Source organism: Hesperophylax consimilis, chromosome 14, assembly GCF_061612785.1.
Source record: "Hesperophylax consimilis isolate HC1 chromosome 14, BYU_Hcon_1.0, whole genome shotgun sequence".
Taxonomy (NCBI): domain Eukaryota; kingdom Metazoa; phylum Arthropoda; class Insecta; order Trichoptera; family Limnephilidae; genus Hesperophylax; species Hesperophylax consimilis.
In genome coordinates, this window is record NC_142849.1 from 28,195,149 (window position 1) to 28,222,414 (window position 27,266).

Genomic DNA, 27,266 nt, shown 5'->3' on the forward strand with positions numbered 1-27,266 from the left:
GTTTAAACGAACTTATCTCAGTTTTCATTATCTTTTCTGAAGTTTATTTGCGATACAAACGAATCTTTATTATGCAAGCTGTAATATTTCATCAACTCTTCTTAACTTGTCAACCATTTCACTTGATTGTGCCATGTTTAATTTGTTTAGATGACCTTGCAGGAATGAATGAGTCTCATGCACACATTGGCTTAGAAGCAACATTCCCTCTAATTTTTTTCAATTTTGTACATCAATATATCTGTTCAAGATATTAAAGATCGAAAGTGGCGAAAGCGAAAATACGCACTTTCGTGCGTACTTAATTTATCACGAAATAATAAATTACATTTCTTAAATATGGGGGTTTTAAAAAAACCATTTTCCAACCCAAAAATGTTTCTTCATATTGGAGTTCAGTAGATTAATAATTATTAGTGATACATCGGTAAGTACTAGTAACAACGATTATTTGTTAAAATCTGTATATAATTCTTCTATTATAGATACGAAAAAAAAACATATAAATTTTTAACAAATAATAAACACACGACACATCTCAGAGGGAACATTGTTTAGAAACATATTTTTAAAGAACAAAATCCTAGATTATACGAAATCGTAGAATATTTTATAACTTCTAACCATTCATAATTTTGTAGGCGGGAAATTTTTATTCGCCATTGGGCAATAATTGATGGTCATCTTAGCCAATGACCATCAATTATGAATGTAAACTAATGTTTTATAATTTGATCTATTTTGATGATTTTATATATTATATTGTAACATTTGATGTTTGTAGGCGGGTTTTGATAAAAAAATAAAGAAATTATGGTGGTTATTTCTCGAAGCACCCTCGCATTTGAAAAATATTTTTAGGTTTTTAAAGAGAGATTAGATACCCACCTAGTTACTTTTAATGACTCAGAAATCCATCTTGACTCATTCTCTAGTGAAAATATTATTTAAATATCAGACACGTTTTAATTTAAAATATCACCTTCCGGTTTCATGTCGTAATAAAAATCTACAGTCTTATCTGAAAGCTTGGTTTATCACAACTGCACATCTGGAAAATTTATAGCAAAACATTTTATAAATATAATTTTTTTATTTATTATATTAACTTGTAGGCATGTCCGCCATCATACCACACCTTGTAAGGTTTTCTGTTCAATGACTCTTAAACATTATTTTGTCGATCTGTACATTAATTTATGGGTAGCAGTTGGTACAGACAAATGAAAGACATTACGATGAATCACAGTATCTTTATTATAAGACTTCGGATGTCGTTGTATTTTGAAATCCATATAGGTCACATCACGGTCGGTCTTCGACGCCATGCGGGCGGAGGCTAGACGAAGGGCCGGAGTGTCGCATCTCGCGGTGAGTCGTTTAGTACTAGACTGACTGTGAAAGCAGCGGCAGCGGCAGTCCCGAAGCTTCCAGGATGTAATGCGCGCTGAAGCCTAATATTATAGTCTGCGCTGCTAACGGCTCGTTTTATGCAATAACGACGAAAATATATCACAATGTTTTACTATCTAATTTTATTATTATTTCGAAATATATTTTATACATAATACACATTAAAAAAATATATTTACTGTAAATAATTTTTTTATTCTACTTAATAATTAAAAAGTCTAATTTCTCCTGAAAGGAGTTTCATGATCATTTTTTAATTTTTTAATGTGAAAACCGCAGAAAAGTCCCAACTGCTCTCAGCCGTCTGAAGCCAGTGAGATTATGGCATCCCCAATTAGGGTATATTGAGAGGCTGGGATGGAGTTGGGGCTAAATTAAGTTATGTTAAATTCCTATAACTTTTTATAATCTTGCTGATGCTCGTCTCTTTTTTTCTGTTGGTAGTAATAAGGAACAGCCGAAGCAAACTGCAAAAAAACAAAATAAAATAATTTCAGTAATTCAGTCAAAAACGTTAAAATAAGGGACTACTTAAAAGTAAATTGTGTTAAATCTATAGCACGAACGAGTGTTAGGAGACCTGTACACAGTTTGTTGCTTGCTATGGTTAAAATATAATAAATTACTGGTTAAGTAGCTGGATACTAGCAGAAGTAGATGAGTTTTTAAGCATTCTCAAATCGATTACTCAATTTATTCGCATTCATAGCTGTATTTCATAATGATAATAGTATGTTTACCTAAAAGGCAAGCTGCAGAAATATAGAAGTTTGCAGGACACAATACTTCCATCAGATATCCAACTGTATTCGTTCCTGCAACCGATCCCAATCGGCCAAACATAAGCATCAATGATACAGCCATTGCTCTGAAATTAAAAGACGTTCAAATTGTTAAGTCAGCTGCGAAATAAACATAAAATATATAATATAATCAAATATAATTGATTAAAGAAGAACTATGGACAGTTGAACTAGGGGAACAGTTTTTTCAGACCATGGACCAATGCGTTTGGTCTTTAGCCAAATAGCTAAAGATGGTGTCAAAATAATAATGGGAGTCGAAGAATTTTATAATTGATGTGAAAATTGTGATAACCCTGAAATACAGGGTGTCACAGGACCTTCCAGCGATTCCAGTGGAGTAACAGCAAAACCTCTTACATTACAGTGATCTAGAAGGTTTTGGTAACAGCCCACCCGGCGCACCGTTTATTTCTACGTGAAGACCACGCATTACCCCGAACTTCTACCGATTTATAACTTGTTTCCCTTGAACACTTCGAGTATTTAAGTTCTTAAAAAATATATACGCTCTTTTTGAAGATAATATCTAAAAATTTGCCGAATCGAAACGGTAATTCCTTCGATAGAAAAAAAATTACAAAGTGTTCCCCGAATCAAAAACACATTTTGATCTGTTATTTGATATGCTATAGTTATGAAAAAAATCATTGTGTATATTTCTATGCTACTTTAGATATATAGATTTTAAAAACTTTATTTAGTACAGGAAATAAACATTTATGCGAGTACATTTGTAGAATGTTTTGACTGTCCAACTAGGAGGAATTCCCGTTTTACAATTTTTCCGGTCGAGAGACGATTGTTCTATCACGAGTCGTGTTTTATTAAATGTTTTCGCAATTTTTAATTAATTATTAACGTTTTTTTAATATAAGTGTGCTCTCTCTAACGTTCATATTTACATATCTCCCTTTAAAATCATCTTCCTCTTCACTTTCAAAGCTAACTAATAACGCTAAAGATCCGCTATGAGCGTTCAAAAAAAGAAGAGGATTATTGGAGATATTTAGATAGGGATATATGTAGGTATGAATGACAGAAGGAGTGCGCTAATAAAAAACAACATTTAATAATAAATAGGCGAAAGTGATTATTGTGAAAACTTATTTTAAATAAAGCCAAAATCTCTTTACACTAGAGTAAAGTAGCATATAAATAAAACACTGTGAATTTTTACACACCTATAGCATGTTTAATAGAAGAATCAGATGTATTTTTTTATAATTGTCGGAGTTTACTTTGCGATTTTTTTCTATCGAGGGAATTTCATATATTTACCTTTTCATCTATAGATTATTTAAAAGATTATTACATGTTATATTTCAGTAGAAATTTGGAATGCGGGGTCTGCAATGTCGTGGGACAGAACGGTGCATTCCATGTGCCACTTTATCGGAATCGCTGGTAAAAGTCTGTCGAAAGGGGCCAATAACACCCCAAAAAGTTTTCATGAAATTACTTAAATTCTGTACCTATAATTTGTAGGAAAAACCTCAACAGCATACGCGTTCAATATCCCAACCAGTATTCCACAGCTCTGGAAGACAACGAGCATACTCCAGGCTGCCCAGGGATCTCGTATAAAGTTAACAATCAGCGCACTTATGCAGCACGTTCCTAGGACACCCACCAGAACTGTCTTCTTCCTGACGAAACGAAGGCCGATGGCGAGGAAAATGTTGGCAAAGCCTATGACGCAAGTTATGATAAGCATCATGGGGTACGTTTCAACGTTGAGTGTGTCGTTGCAAACCAGGGTATCCTGAAAGCCAAATTTGATTATTTATTTGGTTAGGCGTGCCGTGAATTTGATTTTAAGAGTTTTTGGTTTGTGTTTTTATACCTGAACAGTTGTTTCTTTCAAAATTAGTAATTGGTATAATTTGAACCCAAAACTTTAAGAACGGGTTGTTTCAAAGAATTTATACAATTTATAAAAATTCAAAGTTCATTTTCAAGTACTGTTCATATTCTGTTATTTTTCTTTTGTTAGAGCTGAAATCAAAACAGAGCTTGTATATAACTTTCATAGAACTTTTATATTCAAGTTTTGTTATTATATAACTTCCGTGAAACAACTGGCCCATAGTGGAAAAATAACAGAATTTGAATAGAATAATTTTGAAATTTAATGAATTGTTAAAATTTGGTGAAACATCTGGTCCTAAAAAACGATTTTTTTTACTTAAAAATTAAATATGACGAGTTTACAGTTAATTGGTCTATTTTGACGAGAATACATTTTTTTTTAAATTAAAGTTAAAAAAACTAACTTATTTAAAGACGTTACAGGGAAATCTTTAGAACTGCACAAGTTAGTGGTCGACATCATATGTTTAATGATAAATGCCCAAACATCATAAAACAATGACTACACAAACTATTCATCATCTTTTAGACAGTCATTTTTCTACTTACCGTAGAATTCAGAATGGCTTCTTTTCTTCGTTCGCTACGAACGCCCATCAGCTCACAAAATGTTTTATTTTCTGAGTTTATTTCTTCCAAACCAATGTAGAAACGGTCAATGGTATCTGGCATCCACACAAAAAAAGAATTTGCGCTAAAAAGATTAAAATATTGTTAATTAAAAATATAAAAATTTGTAATAGAATTCGGCATCACATTAGAAGAGAGTGACTTCTCCAAAAATGGAAATGTTAGCATATTAAATATTGTTGATAAGTATGTAATAGAATTCGGCATTAAATAAGAAGGGAGTGGCTTCTACAAAAATGGAAATATTAGCATATTAAATATTGTTGATAAGTACGAGTATGTAATAGAATTCGGCATTACATAAGAAGGGAGTGGCTTCTCCAAAAATGGAAATGTTAGCATATTAAATATTGTTGATAAGTATGTAATAGAATTCAGCATTAAATAAGAAGGGAGTGGCTTCTACAAAAATGGAAATGTTAGCATATTAAATATTGTTGATAAGTACGAGTATGTAATAGAATTCGGCATTACATAACAAGGGAGTGGCTTCTCCAAAAATGTTAATGTTAGCATATTAAATAAAACATAAAATACTCTCTGCCACCTTGTAAAATACATATATTCAGTTTTTTTATATAAACTAATGTTGAATATTACAACATTTGCCCTTGAGGTGATTTCTCACGAAAACGGCGCTATATAAATTAGCCAAATATTATTATTAAGAATCAAAGATATTAGAAGAACGAGATATGCTATGTTGGCCGCCGGACCGTAGACGGAGTACTACCTAATTAGGGTACTTTGAATACTATCGGGACGTGTACGCACAGAAAATATCTAATATCTTTGTTAAGAATCTTATATTCTTCTTTAGTTCGATGTAATTTCGAATATAATTCTTCTATCTGATTCACTCACTTTAAAATCCACTCCGATTCCATTGAAAAATTCAGCATACATTTCTAAAATATATTAACTATAAACTCGTTTACCAATATAAACTATAAATTACAACCACTCGATGAAAGAACTAAAATGATTAAAACTCTCAGACAGAAGACGCGTTTCTGACTTAGACTTTTATTTTTAAAATTGTTGATAGAATTATAGACATTAACTGTAGATGTGTTCAGCCGCATAGAATATAGTGAGAAGAAGGCTATAGTAACATACCTCAATAATATTAATAACTAAGCTAAACATACTACTATTCTTCTGCATTGAATTTCTATATAACTAACAGTAAATTTTTATTGCTTGATTACTTTTGCACTAAACTATTATGTATATCAAATGTTTGTAAAAGCCCGTATAGGCGTAGAATATATAAATAAATGTAAGAAATTTTATTTTGAAAATCTAGGATAAATGATTTTTTGAAGTGAAACTTCTTCACGCGCGTCATGCATTTTCGAGGACCGGAGTAAAACCGACTCATGACCGTCACGAAAAACCGTGATCATTTCGCTATAGGAGCCTAGCTAATATTATATACCTAGTTTAGGTCACTCTCCAAATCAGCTTCGCGGTCTAGAGGCAGAGCGCCCGACTGTCGTCGTGAAGAACCGAGGTTCGATCCCCACTTTAACTAATTTTTATATAATATAAACTATTTTTTTTTCTTTTTGTGATTTTTTTAATACGAGGAAAAGTGATAAAATGCTCTCGTGCTGCGACTTTTAGATATTTTGACTAAATGATATTTTGGTCGAAATATAGCTTACAAATCGAGCCGGTAGAGTCGCTCGGTATTTTGATTAATTATTTTTATTTTGAATCTTTAAAATTACTAATCAAGGCCGATAACGCGACTAATTACCCTCGCAGACGTGCGTGACAAGTTTTTTTTAGTAAAAAACACAGCCGTAAGTGAGTTTTTCAAAATTTAGAAATGTTTTTCAAATTCAGACTCCATACGGGTATGAGACTATTGAAACACGATAGATCTTTTCCAAAACGGACAAATATATGGAAATATTTTGAAAAACGACAGATATGACTTCACACTGCCGATATATCTTCTATTCGACCTTATATAAAGCGTTAACGAGACGTTATGTGATATTATTCATTTGCCGTGTTTGAAAACGAAAATTTGCGCGGGACAAGTCAATTGAGGAGTACACGTTGTATACGCGGTTCTCATCGCGCGAGATACTTCTCCTCGCGGTCTGGAGGCAGAGCGTTCGACACTCGTTATGCAGGACCCGGGTTCGAATCCCATATTTTTATAACTTTTAATTTTTTTTATCACATTCTACTTATAAATATGTCAATAGACAAAAAAAGAGAGAATGAAATGAAAAGAGAGAGAGTAGAATACTTAAAGTTTCACTTCCGTCGTGCGTAGGCTTGCCACACACTGTATTTTTTTAAATTACGTACTCTTTGTAGTTAGATTGTGGCATTTAAGGATTTCCCAATTTTAGTTAGAATGAAAAAAATATAAAATCTTAACATACATCAACATTATTTCAGTCATGAAGATATAATAAATATTTATTATTCATCGTAAAGAAATAAAACACATTTGATTGAGACGTAAATATTACAGAATGATAAAAATATAGGTTTGGAATAGTATTATCTCTGGGATAACAAAATATCTTGAATTGTTATTTTTAAAAGTAAATTTTATAATATGTAAACAATGTATTACTTATTTGTATTGTAGAAATCAGTTTAAACTGAATCAAACATATCCAACTCCCGTGCGTTACTCTTTCATAATGAACAAGAAACAACAAATTTATTAAAATTAATAAACTGGAACAAGCTTGAAACATGAGTACCAAAAAAGGCGGCAAATTCGTTAATACATATTATTATGTATTTTTAAAAGTAAATTTTATAATATGTAAACAATGGATTACTTATTTGTATTGTAGAAATCAGTTTAAACTGAATCAAACATATCCAACTCCCGTGCGTTACTCTTTCATAATGAACAAGAAACAACAAATTTATTAAAATTAATAAACTGGAACAAGCTTGAAACATGAGTACCAAAAAAGGCGGCATTAATTATATTAAGAAAGGAGCATTATTTTATACATATCTAAAAAGTGGCAACTGCGTGGGATGTCACTCTTTAACGTAATTTTGTGTAGATAGCACTTTTTTATTATCTTATTATCAGTTAACATGTGGAGATACCACATTTTGTAGGTTGTTATTTATCAAAAACCGTAAAATCATTCCACGTTTTTAATTTTTTAACGTTAGATATTCTACTGGTGGTACACAAAATGGGTACAATTATTTTTTAGAAAAATTGGCCACTTTCTTCGCAAGGAAGGCAGAATTCTACTCACCAGGCGAACACTCCAAAGTTGAGCATGAAAAATATCAGCAAGTATTTTAGATGCGGAAGTTTAAACAAAGGAACTGTTTGACTTTTGAGAGATGTCCAAATAGAGACATTCTTCAGCGCTAGTTTATCCATGTCATCTAAAATCAGTTCATCAACCTAAGAGAAAATAACGTCTTTAATAAAATTGACAATGTGCTCATTTAAAGTACTGTACCGGATAGCAGGTGGGTGTACCTAAATAATAATTGAAATAATTAAGGAAATGAATATTTATCTGTTATCAAATATACCGAATCCTTTATGAGGCTTATCACCGCACACGTATCATGTGTCAAATGGGATTTAACCGTAGTAATTAATTATTTCGGTTATTTTTCTTGGTTCCTTAATGCTATCATGCTTCCTGTTTAGAGATAAGAATAATTGTTGCACATTAACACGTGTAGAAACTGTTTAATTTTAACCCAATAAATATGCAAACAACTGGCCCAATCGGCCAGTTGTCCGACGACTTTCGTGAAGTCGTGTTTCATTGCAAATCCTTCCCCAAGGTACTTACAAGAGGAAACCGGCATTTTACAGTCAATGTCACTGGCGTAGGTGTCCAGTACAAGTACCAATTGGCCAATTTAAAAACGCTAGAATACAATATGACAATAGACACACAATTTAAATAGCCGAGTTAAGTGCAACGTAAGATTTTTGATATTGGTCTAAAATACGGCGATGAGCTGGAAATATGGAATGATGTCAAATGTTAAATGAGAGGATACCGAAAATTATGATTACACTCGGCCGTCCATATGAAAATCAATGGAAGCAACCAAAAGGCAGATAAAGAAACTCATCACTGGAAAGAAGATTAAATAAGTGGAAAGGTGGATTTCGGTTGTGCTTAAGGATAAGAAATTGAACTTTAACATTGAAACTACTTTTTCTGAAAACTGGAACCAAAATTAGCCAGAAAAGTAGTTAATTTTATGGCTAAGGATAACTCCGCTATTACCCGAGAGAACTGGAATCGCAATCAACCTTAAAAATCGGTAATAATTTTAAGGTTAAGGACAGTTCCTTATATTTAAGTAAAACTGGAATCTCCTCCTCCCCTGGGGAATGGAAAATGACAGCTAGGTTCACAGGAATCTATGGAGATCATTTTTGTGGAGAAGCTAATCCCATCCTTGAATATATGTAACAACGGTTAGGCCTACAAGTGTACAAATTCCACAAATTGTATATATAGCTTTTCAAAACATATATAAAGTAATTATAAAGTTTCAAACCTTAAATTTAGAGACATCATTCCCCGTATTCAAGCAATACATGCGTCTGACAATTTTTAAAGCTTTTTCATTTTCCCCTTGCCCCATGAGGAATTTTGGACTCTCCGAAGCTTGAAAGAGGGCCAGAGTAGCTAAGATGAATGGAAATGCAAAGCAGACAACCATCAGTCTCCAGGGCTTGTAGCTGATGCCGAGGAATCCGATCGGAAGATCGAAGTCGAGAGAGAGAACACCCCATGCAATCACTAAAGAAGAAAAATCAATTTTTCATCAAACAGAAATTTTTGTAAGGGTCATGGATTTTATGTCTTTACTAGCGCAGACTAGTGGAGAATTACGGGTTATCAAAAATAAATGTTTTATTTTTTTTAAAGCAGAGATTATTTTAATCGAACCACGAACAGTGACTTAAATTACACCACCAATTATTGTAAAAATTACGGAACAAATTAATTAAAAAAAATACTATTATATTATTTGGGTGAAATGTAGATTACGCCAAACTCTGGGAATTGAATAAAAATGCACTTTCTAGATGAGAAAAGTGTGTAGAAACTCATTAAAAAAAGAATTAAGGTGCGGAAGAATAAATTGAGGGAGATACAGCCGATCAAAGTTTAATAAAATTGCACTTCGCGATCTGATATTACGACCATATTAGGACAGTCCGCCGCCATATTTTGTCACTGTTGTGTTGGTAGATCTAATACTAACATCAGCTACATGCGATTGTAGCCGATTTCGTGGGGTAAATTCATAAGGCGCGTAATTATGAAAAACAGAATTAATAATATAATGTAATCAGGCACAGGAATGGAGAATCCCGCCAGACAAACCATTTAAAAACGTAGGCTATTTTTTTAAAGTAAAGATAACATACACAAGCCCAAGTTACCACCTAACCTAACCTTTCTAGCGGGCTTGTGTATGTTAACCCAGCGCTGGATCTGCCCCCCCCCCCGGTTAGGTTAGGTTAGAAAAATTTCATAATTACGCGCCTCCTGTATCCCACGAAGTCGGCTACAATCGTATCTAGGCTTTTGTTTTGACTCTTTAGGGATACCAACATATCAGTGACAACGGGCAGGTTGGTGTTATTAATTCTGTTTTTCATAATTACGCGCCTTATAAAACTACCCCACGAAATCGGCTACAATCGCATGTAGCTGATGTTAGTATTAGGTCTACCAACACAACAGTGACAAAATATGGCGGCGGACTGTCCTAATATGGTCATAATATCAGATCGCGAAGTGCAATTTTATTAAACTTTGATCGGCTGTATCTCCCTCAATTTATTCTTCCGCGCCTTAATTCTTTTTTTAGTGAGTTTCTACACACTTTTCTCACCTAGAAAGTGCATTTTTATTCAATTCCCAGAGTTTGGCGTAATCTGCATTCCTCCCTATTATTTAATTAATGAAGAAAATATTAGCGATTCTTAAACGAAAATTTGAAAAAGAAAAATTTTGAACCCGGGACCTTCGTTTTGCCAAGATGCTGCTCTATCAACTGCGCTAATCCACCCCTATGGAGAATCGGTAATATTGTCTTCATCAATTAAATATTTAAATTTCAGGTTTTACTCATTTAGTTATTGCAAAAAATAAAAATAAATACTATTTTCGGTTTTGATTCCGTCTGTATGTAATTCCGGTTGAGTGATCTCTATTTTTGCGTAGAATTTAAGTGTCATTTTCAAAATTGGAAGTGTTTGTTTGGAGAATTCTGACAAGTGATAAAGTACCTACGTGTAAAATATTATTTTAACAGAAAATTATTGTCATTTTCAAAATTGGAACTATCCGTGATTTATCACGGGTCTGCGCGAGTAGGTATATGTCCTAAAATTATAAGAATAATGTACATATTTTAGAATTACGCACATCTTTTAGAACGTTTATGTAAACACAAACGAAAATATATTGGTTAATAATTTCATACGGATCATCATTAATTTTGTAAACCAAAATGTTTTAATTAGGGCACTTTTTTTTTATTTTAAAAAACTTGGTAAACGTTCTTACATGTAGAAACGCCTGTGCTGAACATGATAATGGAAGACAATACAGATACCATAGAATCCATATACGCTTTCGGAGCAAACTCTCCATAGTACGGGTATATCACTGTGTTAGCTGCAGACATTCTGTTGACAAATAAAATATATTATTCATATAGCGCAAGAAAAATTGATTCCAAGTAAATTTAAAAAATATGTTTTTTTTTATATCTGTATGACAAAATTTATATTTCATCAAAATGATAATTCATCATACCTTTAAAAAGTTATATAAAGTCATAGAAAATGATGAAACGAAAAATTTATTAACTGGGTTAAGTAGGTTAGGTTAGGTTAGTTAGGTTAGGTTAGGTTTAATTTTTTTTTCATCGTTTCTAATGACTTTATATCACTTTTAAAAGTGTGTTGAATTGTCATTATGTTGATTTATCATGGAACCCTAAAAATTATTAATATCTACTCCACCTAGGTGACAGCATGCCAACTTCCTGATAAAATATTAGTCATTCAGAATATATCGACAACACGCCTTCTTTTCCTTGGAGTGGACGATCCCCAGCAATAAGTGACAGCCGAAAGAAGATTGGGATTATACAGTGATTTCCAGAATTGTTTTATTTATTTATTTATTACACTCCCTAGTGGGCTTTTCTTAAAAAAAATACAAGCATTTTGTATCAGAGTAAACACTTAAAAATTAATACAATAAAGAAGAATGTAAACATGATGGCAAAAATGAATCCTCACGCATATAATTGAGTTTAAAAGATTCAACAAAACAAAATAGTAGAAGCGGAGAAGTTATATGGGTACATAGGTCTATTTGTGTCTAGAAGAATAAAAGTGATATGATAAAAAGTGATAAGTGATAAAAGAATATACAACATTTATACTGATTAGTTTTCAAATGAAATATATCACCCAGATCAGATACTTGTTTCCGAGATTGTGAAGTCTCGGAATCGGAGAATTTTGGTAAGCTAGTGTCCTGGTGTTATTGAAGTAAAAAGGTAAGAAATGTCAGCATGATTTTTTGGGAACATGGATATTGATACATTGAAGTAATTCGGGACAGTCAATTTTAAAATGTAGTATTCTTTGTAACAGTAAATGTATATATAATGATGAGTTTATAGTTTCTTACAGAGCTGCAGCGCTAAGTCTCAATATAGCGAAGGTGATCAGGTTGGGAGAGAAGCTAGAGATCATGGAGCAGGTGGAACCCAGTGTCATGGAAATCATCAGGATCTTCCGGCGGCCTCGAGTGTCAGCCAGGAAGCCCCAGAACTGGGAACTGAGAATCAGACCTGGAAAGACAATACAATACCAATTGGTACAAGATTGGAAGATAGAATACCTGCATTAAGTTACTTAGAAAGTTTTGCCATTTTTAGTACATAGTAAGCCATAAGCCTGCCTTAAGGGTTGGTGAAGGCCGCATTTCACTGACATGCCCACATTGCCCACCGCGTTACATTATTTATACCGCGTTTATAAGTAACGGGGTGTATATTAGATTGGGGCAGGGGTCGGCAGACTTTTACGTAGCTGACAAAAAAACAGGATAAAATATTGCAAAATATTATAAGCAATAATTATTAGCCTAAAACACAAATATAAATTGAAAAATTCTTCCGAGAAAAAATAAATGCTGTCGACGGGAATTTCCCGTCAATTTTTTCAATTTATATTTTTGTTTCAGGCTAATAATTATTGCTTATATAAACTTTGCTTTGTAAACATATGTTTACCTTTTATAAAAATAAGGATGAAATATGTTATTAAAATATTTATTTATTTTACTATAGCAGTTGATCAAAATCAAATTATAATTTAACGTGAATGAGTTCTGTATGAAATAGTATCTGAAAAAAAATTTGGAGCTAAATCTAGCTCTAAAAGCTGAGTTGGCAACACTGATGCCATTGGAGTAAAAAGTTCGTTCCATCCGAGCGGCTCCATCTCGTAACACTGGCCGAGTGGAGATGAAGTTGGAGTTTATGTCTGAAGAGTTGCAAAAATTCATGAAAAAGAGCCGCATGCGGCTGCAAGCCGTGATTTGACGGACCCTGGGGTAGGGGAACTCCATTCTGGGATAAAAAACTGTAATATTAACGTAGATTGTCTGAAAGAGTTAATAAAATTCACCAATAAAGGGGATAGCTCCAACCCATCCTTTCTGAGCCAAGGTCAGTCCAAGGTCACACTGCGCAGCTGGAAGGATGTAACTGAAGCCGATGGTCTCCAGGACTATGGCAGTGGCCATTAAGCCACAGAGGATAGTCATCCATATGTTGAACTTTCCAAATCCTACAAAAATAAATGGATTACTTTGAAATTGGACGAATGCTAAATGTGTTGATCATGAAAATACTTGATTTGGACATATATGTTAGAAAATGGATCATCAAACAAGCTACTAATTTTGGTTGTAAAATATATGCGAAATATTCGTGGATAATGTAATGTTTTTTCAAAATTGAAACTGATCAATTCTGATAACAGATAAATCAATTGGCAAAATCGTTTTATTTCAATGACGATTCTATATTCGAAATGTGTATTTGTTTGGTTTGAATTTAGATTTGTCAAATATTGATAGATCTTAATTTGAATCACTAATGATATTTAAAAATCCCAACCTGGAATATAGTGCCGTGATGATAAATGATAAATAATATAATGCACGATAAAACATATCGGAAAACCTATAAAAGCGGTACAGATATTATCAATAGCATAAAAATTCTTAATAAAACTAATCTCGCAAATTGCAAGCGGACAATAAAATTGAAATAAAAATGCCAAATATCAAAAATATTACCCTTGGTAAAATCTGATAAGATTTATTACAGATCGGCTCGAGAAAATTGAGTTTAAGAGTGACACATATTTCGCCTTCGGAACGCCTTTTCAATTTTATTAAAAAATAGATTTTATTTTTTCATTATTAATATCCTCATTATTCTGATGCCTTCTAAGTACTATCGAAGATTGACAAATTTTTGTGGATGTTGTTAAAGACTACACATTAATCTAAAATAAAGTCGAAATTTTAACGACGGAAGTGGCATGAAATGCATTTTTTGAAAGTTAATGTTCCAACCCGTAAGATATTTTAAGTCAGGAATTGAAAATTTAATATTTGCTTGTCTAAAAATAGCAACATTGTACATTAATTTTCATTGGCTAAGATTCTTAAGGGAGAGGATTGCATACGGGCAGTTTGACTCTTGAAGCCCTTCAACGAGTCTCTTGGTTTTTAGTGTCAACTTCTGAAAGTGTATTTTAAAATAGAATCAAAGATACATAAGAAGAAATCAATCCAGTTGTTGTTAACGTCCCTTGTCCTTGCTGCAGAAGAGCAATGTGTATGGTAAAACATATTTAATTGTGATTATACGTTTTGGTATATTAAAAGATCTGCTTTGACTGAAATAGATAAAAACAGTAAATTAACTTCCGACTTCGTCCACAAGGAGATTGAAGCTTTTCCTAGAAGCGTAGAGTCATTTGCTAACATACAGGTCTCCAAAGGGGGTTTTTATAAAGCAAAACAAATCGTTTCATTTAAAAGTATCCCTGTGTTTTACATAACATCCTTTCAATCCCCTGACGAATTTCAAGTCGGCCAAAAACGAACTAATAACACGGTAAATATCTCCCGATTGAGCTAGTGCGGGGAAGTATAAGTATTTGAATAGCAGTTCATTACAATCAAGATCAGACGGTTCGATCCCGTTTCTGAAAGTATTTATCCTAACCCTTTTCTATATGTAAAAGTCCCTATATATAATAGAAGTGAAGAATGTTAGGTCAGTGTTTGTGCCTACAAAAATATGGGACGCGCGGATCCGGAATATTGGACGGAACTACGGTCTAATTTAGGCTAGCAAATTCTCTAAAATAAAGTGGAAATCTTAACGACGTAAGTGAAGAAGTCGTCTACAAAAATATTTGGGGCGTGGCCCATCATATTGAAGGGACCTTCGGTCGAATATGCTCTAGCAGGCCTAGAAAATTGATTTTTCCGCGGGGTTTATTTTAATTAATTCTGATACACGTATTACTAAAATCTCAGATTTTTGTAGATGAATACTTCAGGAGGTTACTAAATCATCGTCTAGACAAATAAAATCTGGTGCTTACCTCTAATTTTATAGTTAAAACCTTTTATAAATTTGTCGAACCGTTTCACATAAAATATTTTAAAGGTAAGGTAATTCACCATAGGAGTTCCTGTGCTGAGGCAGAATAGGTTTTATTTAAAACTGTTTTTTTTTTAAAATTTATACTGTTACTTTTTTTATACAAAACGTTGTATAATTTCTGGTCTTTGATTTCTTTAAGCCAGATTTCGATTAGTTTTTTTTTCTATTATTCGTCTTCTATTGAAGAGCTTAGTGGAGAAATGTTAATAGTTCCTTTGTTCAAAAGCAGTTTTAAAATGTATTCAATTCATAATGTCATCCGTTAGCTTTTGTATTATGAAAGTGTGTTTTCTTCGATTTTTTAACAAGGTGATCACCCTGCAGGCCGGAACAACTCATCGGAACGGCGCACTTGTATATTTAAAAGGTACGAAATTTGGCGTCTACCCCTAATACGTCTTTCATCATGTATTATTAATTTATTTAATCATAAGAACAATCCAAATAAATTATAATTTATAAAAAGTTCAAGGTAACGAGTGTAGGACTACCTATAAGCCGAGGATTTCCAACATTTTTTTTCATCTTCGTCCTTTTAAATTATGGCATAATATGTTGTATTTGTTTATTTCTTCATCCTTTTCCTTTTATAATGTATTTTTTTCCTTTATTTCTTTTCTCCTTTTTAAAATAATAGTTTATCATATTTTTTTGCAATTAAATAGTTAAGTTAATTAAGTTTAATTGCCATCATCCAAATTCAGCTATAGAACGAGTTAATTTACCTAGAAATTTAGGAGGTAGAGGTATAGTCAAAATAACTTCTTTGAAACATAATCAGGTAGAAATGCTAAGAACTTTTTTCCATAGGAAAGCTCATAGCTCAGAAATGCACAAAATAATTTGCAAGGCAGATAGAAATATTACACCTTTAAATTTATACGATGAGAATGCCAACATTTTTATAAATCCCAACCAGGAATTATTAGATTCCTGGTCAAATAAAATTTTACACGCAAAACACTTCAATTATCTCAACCAAACGTATGTTGACAAAATTAAGTCAAACAAATGGTTGAGTATTGGAGAGTTGAGCGCAGAAATAGAAGGATTTATGCTTGCCATTCAGGATAGAGTCATTAATACTAAAAATTATAGAAAGCATATAATCAAAGATACAAATCAAATTGATGATTTGTGTAGAAAATGTTTGGCTTTTCCGGAAACTATAGAACATATTATATCGGGATGTTCTATATTAGCACCGTCCGAGTATACATTTAGGCACAATCAAGTTTTAAAAATAATTCACCAAAATTTGGTAATTAAACATAACTTGATTGACTGCCGTAATGTAGTACCATATTATGAATACGAACCAAATTCATTTTTAGAAAACGAATTTTATAAAATATATTACGATAAAACTATACTAACAGACCGAGCGATTAGTCATAATAGACCCGATATAGTTTTACATGACAAAATTAAAAAAATAACTTATATCATTGATGTCGCTATTCCAAATTCCTGTAATATTCAAAAATCTGTTAGTGAAAAAATAAGAAAATACACAGATTTAGGAAATGAAATAAAAAGAATTTGGCATTCTCAGACTATAAAAATATTACCATTCGTTATTTCGGCTACTGGCATTATACCTAGCTCTCTAATTAAAAATTTAGGCATATTAGATCTATCAAAAAAATTATATATAAAGATGCAAAAGTCGGTCATTTTGAATACATGTAGGATAACGAAAGATTTTTTAAATATTTATGTTGAGGGATCAGTAGGATTTATAGGCCCTGTTAGAAGTTCTACCGAGCCGAACCCTCTGATATGAAAATATCTGGAGACGGTGAATTATTTTCCCATTTGATCTCTGGTGATTTGACGTGTTGTTCTTGTATTGTTTTGTATTTATTTTGCTTATATAATGCACTTACATAATGTTGATTGACTAGATGATCATTTGTGGAAAAGTGAGTGGAAGGGTTAAGTTTTTTCCTTTGGGGAAGACTTAACCCGGACAACTAAATCGGAAGTTTAAAAAAAAAAAAATGTATATCATGGTCACCCTACATGTTTACTACATTATACTGTAATGAATTGGTGGGAATTAGATTAATAGGTACATTGTATTTTAATGTAACAATATTGTTCTCGTTGTTTTTATTTCTATTATTTTGTAAAATTATTAACCCCAACATACGCTTGTCCTAGTGAGGTTAAAAATTCTAATATAAAAAAAGATATAATGAAAAGAAAAATAAAACAGCCCTACTTGAGAACAGAGCACGGGTAAATCTTGTTTTGTTTAAGGCGATGCACTACGTAGTAATGCAAAATCATGTGTTTTTGGTTTGAAAATTTGGTCGTCTAGAAATGATTCACATCCTTTAATTAAATACTGTGAAGTAGAATCCATCTTGGCCTTTGAAATAATCGAGTATTTTTTAGATAAGTCTTTTTATAAGCTCAGAAAAAAATAATGTAAAATGCCTATGAAAACCGCTTTAAAGTTCAAAATCTCCTACTTACAAATCCATTTTCGGTTATGATTTTATTGTATAATGTGGAAAATTAAGCTGTTTATAAAATGATCGGAAAAAAATTAAATATTTATGCCTGAACATCCACAAAATAAAATAAAAGGCACTTTTTGGCCATGTTTATTTCTTGCATAAATGAAAATAGGCGGATGGTGTTAAGCGGGAATTCAAACCTTATCGCCATCTACGTAAGGGATGTTATTGATAGCGGCTCGATTTAAAATATTACACGACGTAGTAGATCGCCTTAAAAACAAAGCCCATATGTTTACTTAACATAACACTATAAAAAGAAAACGTAAAAGACAATATAAAAAGTGTGATGATATATAATATGCACAGAGAGTTAACTTACGTCAGTAATTTTTTTTTCCTAGATCTAGTTCATAATTGATTTAATATGTGTTTAAACATTTGTTTCAAGGCAATCTCGGAAAAATCTACTGCCCTGCAGAACTGTTCACATATTATTCAGTATTACAGATAAGCTTCTATATACTTTAAAGTGTTTATTTATTTAAGGAGAAAACACAGATACAGACAGTAATTAAAAGATAATTTTGTAAAACAATAACTCGAGAATTCACCTGCATCCTAACTATTTATCACAGATTGACTGGTAGATAGCAAATTTAAATATTTTTTTTACATGTAAATATGGAAAAAAAATAATTGTATATAGATAATGCTCAGTGTCAAATAAAAGTGTACAAATATATTTTATACAAGTTTATAGATAAATCATAAAAAATTACTTAAAGAGTATAGTGAATGAAGTAAGTACACATTTTCTTTTTTTTATAGTAAAACAGACTTCAATTTCCTAAAAAAGTACTTTATTATACAAAAGATATGTCGGAATCCTTCAGGTTTTGGTTTTTATTATACAATTCGCAAATTCTTCTGATTGGATCCCTGACACCAGCATTGTGTTTATCTGAATAGCCAGGTACTTTCTCTTTTTCCTCTCCCCTCCCCACAACCTTAAGTTGCATAACATTCCCCAATTGGGATGCCTTAGTCGCCCTTGTTGGTTCTCTTGTGCGATAGACACAATACAAAAATCTGTGCATGAAACTTTTTCTATCTTTCCAAAGAAAGTTTAACATTTAAATTTGTAACATTGTGATGTGAAACCATAATTTTATCGTATACTATTAATAATCACACTAATTTCAGTTGTCGGTGCATGCATGCGTGATGTGAAAAATATTCAATTCAATGAACGTTCAATTTTCGAAATTGCAACTGATGAGTACTAAATCATATCAGACAAGCGATACAGTAGGTACCAACATTATTTTCTTTTAGTGATAAATAGTAATGATTCTACATTTGAAATGTGTATTTCTTTTGTTAAAATTTTTGACAGATCTAAATCTAAATAATGACGTTTAAAGTTTACTGACGGTGTTCATTCGAATGGTAAATTACTATAAGGCAGTAAATTACATTGGCAGTGATCCTGAAACAAATATTTTCAGCTTCACAAATCCTTCAGTACTAGAAAATCCCGTGATTTTTCGAGGGTTTGAGCTAGTTTTCCGTTGCGCTTTCGTCGGAACAGTATAGTACAAATAGTTTAGTGTTTAATACTATAATACACCAACTTTCTTCTCAATCCTATTTGCCTTCTACTTTCATATATCCTTCGTCTCCTCATACCTCGCAGTATATCCGAAATAGGGGATATCGTATTCACACTGTATTTGGAAATTTGTGTGTTAACATATAAGTTGAATAAAAAAAACATTTTTTTCTAAAATAACTATATAATACTAATAATTTATTCCAGAATGTATGCAGGGGTAGTGCAATGCAATACAATCCATATATTGAAATAATATATTAAATAATTAGATTACATTACAAGGTGTCTGTAAACTCGTAGTATATACGAAAAACTGGTATCTCTGCATCACGATCTGTAGTATAACTACGAGGTATGGCATCCTTAGTCGATTCTGTGGTATAAATTTTTGATTTGTGTTTTCGTTTTCGAGTCAATATCAGCTGTTTTATGTCTTTTAAAATGTGTCAAAGCGTATATTCGACTCCAAAAGCTTTTTTAACCCTACATAAAAGGGAAAAACTGTGAATTATACCGAAATGATCAAATCGAGAAAATTAAGTTTTTGTGACTTCCCGATTGTATTACGTGTTTCCGGACACCGTGTACATTTAACAGTTTATTTCTACAGATAAAAACAATGAGTTGACAAAAAAGTACAATTCAAAATAATGAGGCATTCAAATCAAAAATAAAATATACAATCCAAAATAATGAGGCATTCAAATCATAAATAAAATGGACAGTCCAAAATAATGAGGCATCAAATCATAAATAAAATGTACAATCCAAAATAATAAGGCATTCAAATCATAAATAAAATGTACAATCCAAAATAATGAGGCATTCAAATCATAAATAAAATGTACAATCCAAAATAATGAGGCATTCAAATCATAAATAAAATGTACAATCCAAAATAATGAGGCATTCAAATCATGAATAAATGTACAATCCAAAATCATGAAGCATTCAAATCATGAATAAAATATAATTCACTGTAAAACTACTCATTTACGAATTACTCTTTCACAATTAAAATTAAGGACCGGTTGTTTCGAAGAATTTGAACAATTAATCAGATTTAAAAGTTGATTTTCAATAATGATATAATAACAAAACTTGAATAGAACCTTCACAGAACTTGAAAATAAATTTGAAATTTGATGAATTGTTATAATTCTGCTAAACAACCCGTCCTTAATCAATCATATTAAACATTTGAAATACATAAATAACTTACCAGTAAGATCCAAAGCATCACTAAATTTAACAACGATTTTCTGTTTGCTCTCCAATCCATAGCTAATTGTTGAATCTTTCACTGACATTGTCACAAAACAAAACTTATCAGCCTCAAAATAAAACTCAAAGCAAATAGTTTATTTTTAAATCCACCAAAGTTTTTCCAAGTTCAAGTGTTTACAGAATCTCTTCACTTCTCAGCTGTTTCCAAATTCAAATGTTTACAGAATCTTTTCAATTCTCAACCTTTTCCAAGTTCAACTGTTTACAGAATCTTTTCACTTCTCGGCTTTGCTAGGAGTTATTCTATGTCTTAAAGTTTTCATTGACATGTTGTTACACTTCAAATATTTAAAACGTGACTGGTGAATTAATTGTACGTATCTCCAATTGCCTTCCCGTCCCGGAAGATATAAATTAATGTTATATAAATGATACTTGTAATAAAACATTGTTCCTAGGCCATTGTCGAAGGCCTTTTTAAAAATCATCCAGAGTCATGTGTATTTAACTTAGTTTTGCCAAACGTAATACATCGCTTTTTGCTTGATTGTGGATTATTTTATTTGCTAAGATGACCTAGCACTAAATCTTATCACACAGAGTTGAACTCAATTTATCAAACATATTGTTTTGTACATGTTATAACTGACTTTACTTTGTATTTCAAAGATTGAATTAAATTAAAAAAAAATATGTCTCTGATTATAATTTCAAGATGCATATGAAATATAGTTTTGCGCGGAGAAAATTGAGCGTTACTTATTTATTAAAAATCTCTTCTAAGTATTAGTAATCTTAGTAATAAAACTTTTAGTAAATTCTCAATATATTGAAACACCTGATAATATACAATTACGAAATGCGAAAATATTAGAATTTTTATGAACACATGTTCCGAGATCATGATAATACGTTCGTATTTTACTAAAAGTTTATTAAGAAACCAATCAATTCATTCGTTAAGGGCCAGCAATCCAGTTTTTAAGAGGAATGCGAATAATTTGAAGGGATTCTTAAAAAAATAGCAAAATTAAATATTAGTATTTTTCTCCGTGTACTTTTCTCACTCTACGTTACGTAATTATAATTATTAAATTAATTATAAACATATTTACTACTAGAGCAGACCCGTGAAAAATCAAAACTTGAAAATAAATCAAATTCATAAACTGGTTGGAACGCAACAATGCTTTTCACGGCACCACCGACTATTTTAAGAAGGTATACATTTATTATAATTTTATTTATTATTTAAATATTAACGTATTTTTTAAATTAGAATTAAGTATTTAATTTTAAAATATTACGTTTACACAACCAAAATGGGGTATTTTCACAAACAATGAGTACCAAAAAATGGGTGGAAGATTTAATGTTTATTTTTCTGTTCTGATCATTGTACTATAAATGTGTTATTTTAATACTGCTATTCAAAATAAATTATTTATTTGAAAAACCGAACTTTCCGAAACTGTTCCAACTGGCTACAACGTGATTATGAGATAGAAACCTCAACTGGCTGGTAACACAGCTGTCACCATCGCCGCTGAATTCATGAATAAAAACGAACATGTCGTTTTGGCGGCAAATGAAAATGTCACATTTTACATCGTTGCAGAAAATGTATTCTTCAACATAAAAATAAACGAAGAATATACCCTATTGTAAATCGAGGGGGAGGCGATGGCGGGAGCCTACAGGTTTCCCAAAAACAGTCACACGGAGATCGGAACAAGACTGAGGGCAATTAGTCCAACAACTGGAATGAGGCAGGATGGCAAACAAGCTGAATACTTCTTCAAAAAGCAGTTTACAGTGACCTAACCCACATGGGATGAATTGGACACAGTTCCAGACCCTACCCACAAATAGGAACTAATCTGATTCACAGATGGGTCCAAGATAGAGGAGGGAACAGGGGCTGGGGTCTGGCGACAGGGTTCCAAGAGGAAACTTAGTATACCTCTAGGGCATTGCACTGTATTTCAAGCTGAGATGGAGGCCATCTTAGCCTGTGCACAGGAATAGGTATCGGGTATAGGAATAAGAACATGGGCATATGATCTGATAGCCAGGCAGCCCTAATGGTACTGGAATGTAACCGATGCGACTCCAGACTGGTGATGGAATGCAGGACCAATCTTGGAGAATTTAATACCATCAATAAAATAAACCTGATTTTGGTACCGGGACATTAAGGAATTGAGGGAAATGAGAGGGCTGATGAACCAGCTAGGAAAGGGGCAGAAGCACCACTAGCGGGATTCAAGCTGGCCGTAGGAGTAGCAGCTTGCCACACCAAAATACACTGGGAGGAATGAGAAAGGGTACCCGGAATGAGGCAATCCAAAGTACTCATAAACGGACCAGACCCAAGGCGAACCATGCAACTACTCAATATGGACAGAAACTCAATGAGGGAACTGGTAGGATTACTAACGAGACACTGCCATCTCAGGAGACGCTTGCAGTTGTTGGGAGTGGAAAACACCAACAGATACAGGAAATGTGAAGAGGATGAAGAAACTCCAATGTCCCGCCCTGTTGGGAACAAGGTTGAAATACCTGGAAAGACACATTGTAGAACCAGAAAACATAGCCACATATCTAATGACAACTCTGGTGAACTTTATAAAGGGACTGGATTACTCTTAAAGGAATGAGGTAAAATGGGAGATGGCTAGATAATTAGCTAATAATTTTGAAAAAAAATAATTTTTTTGTGCATTTGCCGAGCCGAAACTGTAATTATATGAAATTCCCTCGATAGAAAAAAATGCGAAGAATGCACCAAAAATTATTAAACATACTTTTTGTTCCGTTATTTTTTTATGGCGTTTGTTGAGAGATTTTTTCTCTGCTATAAATAATTCATGCTTTACTCAATACTTTCTTGGACGATCTTTAATTCTAATCGTTTTTTTTAATATTAGCTCGCTCCCTCTAACATTCGTATTTACATATCTCCCTTTCAAACCATCCTCTTCTTGTTTCTGTGTGCTTACTACTGAGCCTACCTATCCTTGTTTTTTTAGTATATCACCAAATGCTGCCCTATTGTATCTAGTCTTATAAAAACAAATATTGAAACAAATGTTTGTAGAGCAGATATATACCTGTGTGCGTACTTTTGATACATTTCTACGTCTGTCAATACTAAACCACACGTAGATAAGAACATTTATCTTTATTATACTCGCAACCCGCAACATGTCTGATTGTCTTATTCTGATAATTTTTTTCATCTACGCGTACAGTAGACATTTTACCGTGATGGAGTGTGACAAACATCGAGGTTAAGATTTTTACGAGAACTGGTTAAAACAGAACAGCGAAAAAATAGAACAAATCAAAAAGTCAATTTATATTAGCGAAAACTATTATTGAAGCTTAATCCTTAAAATAATAGTTAAACATTGCGAAACCAGATTGTACAATTCACTACTTAAACCTTTGAAGAGGCCATGTTGCCTCAAAACACTAAACTGTTATAAAAAATGTGTCAAATCTTGGCTAAACTCATTGAAATAGATGTATTGAGTCTTGACAGTCATCATCTGAATAGTATCCTATACAGATTTTTTTTTCAATTTTTATCTCCATTATAACTCCATTTTACATAATTTTTCATAGAAAACCTTTAATAATTATTTATTTTTGAATAAATCAACGAGTAAAATCTCAAATTGTAATATTTAATTACAGCGACAATACTAGCGATTCATTTGAAACAGAAAAAGTACGGTCGTATCTAGGCCTTGAACCCAGGACTCTCGCCTTGCCGAGACGCAGATCTACCAACTGAGCTCAGCCGATACGGTAGCATCTAGGCCTTGAACCCAGGACCCTTGCCTTGCCGGGGCGCAGCTCTACCAACTGAGCTCAGCCGATACGGTAGCATCTAGGCCTTGAACCCAGGACCCTTGCCTTGCCGGGGCGCAGCTCTACTAACTGAGCTCAGCCGATACGGTAGCATCTAGGCCTTGAACCCAGGACCCTTGCCTTGCCGGGGCGCAGCTCTACCAACTGAGCTCAGCCGATACGGTAGCATCTAGGCCTTGAACCCAGGACCCTTGCCTTGCCGGGGCGCAGCTCTACTAACTGAGCTCAGCCGATACGGTAGCATCTAGGCCTTGAACCCAGGACCCTTGCCTTGCCGGGGCGCAGCTCTACCAACTGAGCTCAGCCGATACGGTAGCATCTAGGCCTTGAACCCAGGACCCTTGCCTTGCCGGGGCGCAGCTCTACCAACTGAGCTCAGCCGATACGGTAGCATCTAGGCCTTGAACCCAGGACCCTTGCCTTGCCGGGGCGCAGCTCTACTAACTGAGCTCAGCCGATACGGTAGCATCTAGGCCTTGAACCCAGGACCCTTGCCTTGCCGGGGCGCAGCTCTACCAACTGAGCTCAGCCGATACGGTAGCATCTAGGCCTTGAACCCAGGACCCTTGCCTTGCCGGGGCGCAGCTCTACCAACTGAGCTCAGCCGATACGGTAGCATCTAGGCCTTGAACCCAGGACCCTTGCCTTGCCGGGGCGCAGCTCTACTAACTGAGCTCAGCCGATACGGTAGCATCTAGGCCTTGAACCCAGGACCCTTGCCTTGCCGGGGCGCAGCTCTACCAACTGAGCTCAGCCGATACGGTAGCATCTAGGCCTTGAACCCAGGACCCTTGCCTTGCCGGGGCGCAGCTCTACCAACTGAGCTCAGCCGATACGGTAGCATCTAGGCCTTGAACCCAGGACCCTTGCCTTGCCGGGGCGCAGCTCTACTAACTGAGCTCAGCCGATACGGTAGCATCTAGGCCTTGAACCCAGGACCCTTGCCTTGCCGGGGCGCAGCTCTACCAACTGAGCTCAGCCGATACGGTAGCATCTAGGCCTTGAACCCAGGACCCTTGCCTTGCCGGGGCGCAGCTCTACCAACTGAGCTCAGCCGATACGGTAGCATCTAGGCCTTGAACCCAGGACCCTTGCCTTGCCGGGGCGCAGCTCTACCAACTGAGCTCAGCCGATACGGTAGCATCTAGGCCTTGAACCCAGGACCCTTGCCTTGCCGGGGCGCAGCTCTACTAACTGAGCTCAGCCGATACGGTAGCATCTAGGCCTTGAACCCAGGACCCTTGCCTTGCCGGGGCGCAGCTCTACCAACTGAGCTCAGCCGATACGGTAGCATCTAGGCCTTGAACCCAGGACCCTTGCCTTGCCGGGGCGCAGCTCTACCAACTGAGCTCAGCCGATACGGTAGCATCTAGGCCTTGAACCCAGGACCCTTGCCTTGCCGGGGCGCAGCTCTACCAACTGAGCTCAGCCGATACGCTCGCATCTAGGACTTAAACCCAGGACCTTTGCCTTGCCGGGGCGCAGCTATACCAACTGAGCTCAGCCGATACGGTAGCATCTAGGCCTTGAACCCAGGACCCTTGCCTTGCCGGGGCGCAGCTCTACTAACTGAGCTCAGCCGATACGCTCGCATCTAGGACTTGAACCCAGGACCTTTGCCTTGCCGGGGCGCAGCTCTACCAACTGAGCTCAGTTGATACGGTCACGTCTAGGACTTGAACCCAGTACTCCCGCCTTGCCGGGGCGCTTTAACAAATTAATGTAACTTATCTAGGTGTAAAAATTGATACAAACGTAGATTGGGCTGAGCATATTTAATATTTAAATTTAAAAAAATATAAAAACCATATTTTTTCAAAACCATCAGAAATGTCAGAAATACTTTATCAAGATCTACATGACTCTTTGCCAATCACTGTTAGAATACTGGTTTATTGGATGGGGCAGTGCAAATGAGAATATCCTAAAATCACAAATTAAAACTCAAAAAGATTCTTATAAACTCTGTAAGAATCTAAATATCATGTCAATAAAACAACCTTTTTCTGAACCATTACTCCTTTGTATTCATAAATACCAAACATTAATTAATTAAACACCAACTAAAATGTATTTTAGAAATACTAAATCTCGAGGTCAAAAATATATTCAACAAGCAACTACAAATATAAAATTTCGTCAAAAAAGCTTTCTAAGCTATGATACTAAACATTACGACAAAATCCCACTCTCATTCAAAACTCATTCCAATATTATAACATTTAAATCTCAAATAATAATGACTAGCCATTTCATAAATAAAGATTGGAAAATTTAAAATAGGAAATTCATATGTCATACGACATATCGTCGCTGTGAAATCAAACCGGCATATCTGCAAAATGCTAGTTTTTCACCAGAGCGCTTTAAAGATATGATATTTTCCTTTTAACGTCCGTTTGGTTCACCTCAAAGCCACCTTATGAATGAATAAAATTTAGACGAATACTGCTTATTGAAGTAGTAGTTGCAAATAAATCGAAAATTGCTTAAATTAAGAGTAAAATGCAGATATGCCAGTATGGCTTTAAAATCAGTGTAATATTTGCTTTTGTGTCATAGTGGCTTCTTCTTTTG

The 27,266-nt window shown here is 34.1% G+C and overlaps 1 protein-coding gene across 1 annotated transcript in view; it reads right to left on the reverse strand.

Moving 5' to 3' along the window:
* Positions 1 to 21,078, reverse strand: part of LOC149418162 (uncharacterized) — a 34,864-nt gene extending 13,786 nt beyond the window's left edge. The window contains exons 1-9 of the mRNA XM_089639900.1: positions 20,803 to 21,078; positions 13,432 to 13,593; positions 12,428 to 12,590; positions 11,288 to 11,409; positions 9,261 to 9,505; positions 7,979 to 8,133; positions 4,638 to 4,782; positions 3,692 to 3,981; positions 2,154 to 2,281 (exon numbers count right to left, since the gene is read on the reverse strand). Of these exons, the coding sequence (XP_089496026.1) occupies positions 2,154 to 2,281; positions 3,692 to 3,981; positions 4,638 to 4,782; positions 7,979 to 8,133; positions 9,261 to 9,505; positions 11,288 to 11,409; positions 12,428 to 12,590; positions 13,432 to 13,593; positions 20,803 to 20,890 (1,498 nt within the window). The 5' untranslated portion in view covers positions 20,891 to 21,078. The remainder of the gene's footprint in view (positions 1 to 2,153; positions 2,282 to 3,691; positions 3,982 to 4,637; positions 4,783 to 7,978; positions 8,134 to 9,260; positions 9,506 to 11,287; positions 11,410 to 12,427; positions 12,591 to 13,431; positions 13,594 to 20,802) is intronic.
* Positions 21,079 to 27,266: the final 6,188 nt, after the last annotated feature.